At 30.8% G+C, this 4,740-nt stretch overlaps 3 protein-coding genes across 3 annotated transcripts; all 3 read right to left on the bottom strand.

Annotated features, from left to right (window-relative positions):
* Positions 1-406: 406 nt before the first annotated feature.
* NAEGRDRAFT_74202 (uncharacterized protein) lies at positions 407-925 on the bottom strand (the record flags this gene model as incomplete). The annotated part of the gene is made up of 1 exon (XM_002670800.1): positions 407-925. The coding sequence occupies one exon, from the start codon at positions 923-925 to the stop codon at positions 407-409; it is 519 nt and encodes a 172-aa protein (XP_002670846.1).
* A 528-nt stretch (positions 926-1,453) lies between these two features.
* NAEGRDRAFT_53310 (uncharacterized protein) lies at positions 1,454-2,509 on the bottom strand (the record flags this gene model as incomplete). The annotated part of the gene is made up of 1 exon (XM_002670799.1): positions 1,454-2,509. One exon carries the CDS (start codon positions 2,507-2,509, stop codon positions 1,454-1,456), a length of 1,056 nt encoding a protein of 351 aa, XP_002670845.1.
* Positions 2,510-3,015: 506 nt separating this feature from the next.
* Positions 3,016-3,879, bottom strand: NAEGRDRAFT_74200 (uncharacterized protein; the record flags this gene model as incomplete). The annotated part of the gene is made up of 1 exon (XM_002670798.1): positions 3,016-3,879. One exon carries the CDS (start codon positions 3,877-3,879, stop codon positions 3,016-3,018), a length of 864 nt encoding a protein of 287 aa, XP_002670844.1.
* Positions 3,880-4,740: the final 861 nt, after the last annotated feature.

Here is a 4,740-nt window from a genome sequence, read left to right as displayed (position 1 = left end):
TCTCATGTCGGATAACAATGAAATACATGCTATACATGCAGCTCCACATGCGCCAATATTTAACAATTAATTGATGAACTGAACTCGTGTGTTATAATTAATATTGAAAGTCATCAAAGATTAAAACCTGCAATCAAAGAGTGGAATATCTTTAAAGGAGCATTATGGACTTTTGAATGGATTTAAAATAGAAAGTGTGTTGAGAATAATTTTCCCGCTCTTCATTTTACAGCAACAAAAATTAGAAGAAAATATTCGAATCCTCAATGTATTTCATCTTTTAATAAGGTTGGTAGGCCACGTCTGGAGATTGAGGATTGAACCAACTTTGAAATCTTTTCAAATAACATCAAGTCTTTATTCAATAATTGCCAAATCCTTAAAATTTTCATCTCACGATCTGGCATTAATCATCATAATTTAATAATTCTCTAATAGTAATTGAGGTTCTTCTTTGTCTTTTTTTATCCATTGATGGTAATGATTGAATTAAAGTTGGTGTTGAAGGCTGCTGCTGATCATTAGAAGACGATTCTTCAATTCGATCTTGATGAAGGCTTGCCACTACTGAATCATCACCTCCGCCACCACTACAAACTGTATTATTATTACCAAATTGTATTTTACCAAATTGATCATCATGATGCGATTCAATTCTCTTTTTCTTTGGTTGTTTTTGAATTCCAGATGAGCAAGTATTCGAAGGCTTGAATGGAAATGAAATGACTTGGAAAGGCTTTGAATTATTTGAAAAGTATTCTGTATATTTACTTGTCATTACTTTACAATTATCATCAACAACATCAGCATGATCATTGTTAGATCTTCTAGTTGTTGTTGATGTTGGATTGGAAGAACAAAAATCAACAACAGTTAATTTGAGTGCTTTAGACTTTCTTCTATTCGATTGTTTGTTTGAATTCATTGGATAGAATATTCGTTGTGTGTTTTCTTTCTATATTGTGTTTGGTATGGTTTACTTTCGTGAAATTGTTACTGTTTATAACATGCAGATTTCAGTGAAGCCTTTTAATCTATATACTAAAAATGGAAATTTAACAAAAATATTAAGGATATCTAACCATTTATCATGCAAAACTTCATGAATAAAAAACTCAGTTTGAAGATGCGTTTCCATTCCGTACAATTAAGAAATTTGAAACTTCCAATCTCTATGTTAAAATGTAACTAGATAACGAGAATATTCTTTCTGATTGTTATCTGGAATCTTGAAATGATCTTTTGCAAATTATAGAATGGTCTCTTTTCTGAAATGTGAGTATTAAAGTGAACAATGTAACTTTGAGATTCCATGGTTTATTTACTTATGGGTATCCGTGCCGAGGTTCCATTGCTGCTAGGCTGTGTTGTGGATCCACAACTTGATGCTCACACACAACCGAAAACTACATGTCTTGAGAATATTGCATACAAATATGATTAAAAAAACAATTTATTCTAAATGAAATGTCCATACTGGAAAATGAAATTCCATTTGAGTTTGAGCTGGATTTGTATTGGCTGAATTCTTTCTCTTTTGATATTTTCTTCTTCTTTTCAAATGTTTTGGATTTGAAATTACAATACAATTATTGAGTGGAGTTTTGAATGTTGTTGATAATGAACTGTTATTACCAATTGAGGATACATTACTTGTAGATGATGAGGAGGATGAACTTGAGGTTTTTCTCTTTTCTGATTCGAATGAAGATACATTAGAAATCTTTCTCTTTCTCTTTAGAATACGATTATCATTGAATGTATTGTTTACATTAGTTTGTTGTTGGAGTGGCATCATGGATATTTCAATTGATGATGATGGTGGTGATTGATCCACATATTGTTGATAAGGATTCTTAATGCTCATCAGAAATTGATATGATTCTAAATTGGTTAAAAGTACTTGATCAGCAGTGTCAGTATTAGAAATGGTATTGGTCAGGCTATTTTCGTTATGGTTATTGAATGGTTGCTGATGAGGAGATGAGGTGTTAAGAGTCAGAGATAATGTTTTTGTTGGTGATAGGAACAGTTGAGTTGATGGTTGAGGTGATGGAAATACAATATGGGATTTGGATAAGTGTGGTGGAGTGTCCTTCATATCATCATCATGATCATCAATAGAATTCATAACTGTTGAGCTGATGTTAGTACATTGGATATTATTGAAGGCTGACATTTGTTGAATAGAAGGCTTGTCAACAGGCTGTCTATTAAATAATTGTTGCTTTGGAGTTGTCATCATCTTTAATAATTCCCAACTCTGCATAAACTCAATAACATCAAGATTTAGACTTGGTTCAATACATTGATTGTTAATTGAGTAGTTTGAGAATGATGATGAAAATTGAGTGACCATTCCACAAAGAACATCAACTGTACAGGTATGAGCAGGAGAGGAATATTCATTTATCCAACTTGAAGTCAAGTTATTGCTCATCATAATGTTTGTTTTTTTGAGAATATTCATTGAATATTTCTTCTGCATAAACTCCAAAGAGAATTGCATCTCGCCCAATTTATTCTCTCATATTTCCAATACTTGATGTACTTGAAGAATAATGTTAGTAATTGAGGTCCTTAAAAATACAAAATCCTGAAGCAATACCCAACAATAGAAAGAAATAATCTACAATTCCTAGATTTCATGACTAATTCGGACGATAGTTCTATTGTTGTACAGTGCGAATAAAATCTCTTAAACAATTACAGTTCTTTCATGTCGTCAGCTGTGGCACTCCTTCTTAATAGAATGTCAGTAAGTGTTAGGGTAAATTCTGGTTCATCGTATTTCGAAATTATACAATCTCACTATTACTTGATCATAAATTGTATATTCTTTACAGAAGTTTATTTTCACTTTCATTATTTAATTCAATAAAATTGAAAATTGGTTCATCTTCAATATTTAATAAATTATCTGCTTCTTCAAGTGGTAATGAATAATTATCTTGTTGAATATTAAATTATTCGGACACACAGAGAATATAAAACAAATATTATTAAAAAAACAATTTATTCTAAATGAAAAGTCCAAACTGGAAAGTGAAATTCCATTTGAGTTTGAGCAGGATTTGTATTGGCTGAATTCTTTCTCTTTTGATATTTTCTTCTTCTTTTCAAATGTTTTGGATTTGAAATTATAATACAATTATTGAATGATTGTTGTGAGTGCACATTTGTTGATAATGAACTATTATTACCAATTGAGGATGAATTACTTGAACATGTTGTAGGTGGTGTGGTGGATGAAATTGAGGTTTTTCTCTTTTCTGATTCGAATGAAGATACATTAGAAATCTTTCTCTTTCTCTTTAGAATACGATTATCATCCTTCTTGTTGAATGTATTGTTTACATTAGTTTGTTGTTGGAGTGGCATCATGGATATATCATTTGATGGTGGTGGTGATTGATCATAATGTTCATGATAAGGATTCTTGGGAAATTGATATGATTCTAAATTGGTTAAAAGTACCTTATCAGCAATGTCAGTATTAGAAATGGTATTGGTCAGGCTATTTTCAATAGTATTAGCATTGAAGGGTTGCTGATGAGGAGATGGTGAGGTGTTAAGTGTCAGTAGAGATAATGTCTCAGTTGGTGATGGTAATACAATATGGCATGTGGATGAGTGTGATGGAGTGCACTTAATATCAGCATCAATAGAATTCATAACAGTTGAGGTGATTTTAGTACATTGGATATTATTGAAGGCTGACATTTGGTGAATAGAAGGCTTGTCAAAAGGCTTTCTATTAAATAATTGTTGCTTTGGAGTTGTCATCATCTTTAATAATTCCCAACTCTGAATAAAATCAATAACATCAAGATTTAGACTTGGTTCAATACATTCATCATCTGTAATTGTATTGTTCATTGTTATTGAAGGCTTGTTGTTGGAGAATGATGGAGAGACCATTCCACAAAAAACATCAACTGAACAGGTATGAGCAGTAGAGGAAAATTCATTTATCCAACTTGAAGTCGAGTTATTATTCATCATAATGTTGTTTTTTTGTGAATATTCAACTGAGCATCAAGCAAAAGAAACTTGCATCCTCTATTTCATCCACTCTCATATTTCCAATAATACTTTCCTTGTATTGAATTGTATTGAACGAAACTCGGAAGCAATACACTACAATAGAAAGAAATAATTGACAATTCCAGATTTCATGACGAATTCGGACGATAGTACTATTGCTGTATTGTGCGAACATGGCATGAAAATAAAAACATAATCTCTAAAACACAATTCAGCAATTACATGTCAGAACTGTGATTGTGAATAAATCAGTCGTTTTGACTTTCATGTCACCAACCACTGTTGGCACTCCTTCTTAATGTTTAAATTAAGGAACCAAGTTCATGATACATGGAGTCCAAATTCTTGAGGGATTCTCACATTTGAATCTCAACATGTAGGCTCAATATTACTTGCTAATCATTAGCGTAAAACGATTATTAACAAATTTGATAGAATCCCTTGGTGATTATAATAAGTTTAAATATAAATTTATTATTCTTTAAATAGAAATGAAAATGAACTGATAAAACTATTACCATCACTTTCATTATTTAATTCAATATTATTGAAAATTGATTCATCTTCAATATTTAATAAATTATCTGCTTCTTCTTCTTCTTTAGGTAATGAATAATTATCTTGTTGATCATTATTATCATATACTACAATATTATTAATTAAATTATTATTTATAATATTATTAAATGTAAC

This window comes from Naegleria gruberi, assembly GCF_000004985.1.
Source record: "Naegleria gruberi genomic scaffold NAEGRscaffold_67, whole genome shotgun sequence".
NCBI classification, from domain to species: Eukaryota; Heterolobosea; class Eutetramitea; order Acrasida; family Naegleriidae; genus Naegleria; species Naegleria gruberi.
Note: the sequence above shows the minus strand (reverse complement) of the source record. Positions and strands in the feature narration are given on the sequence as shown.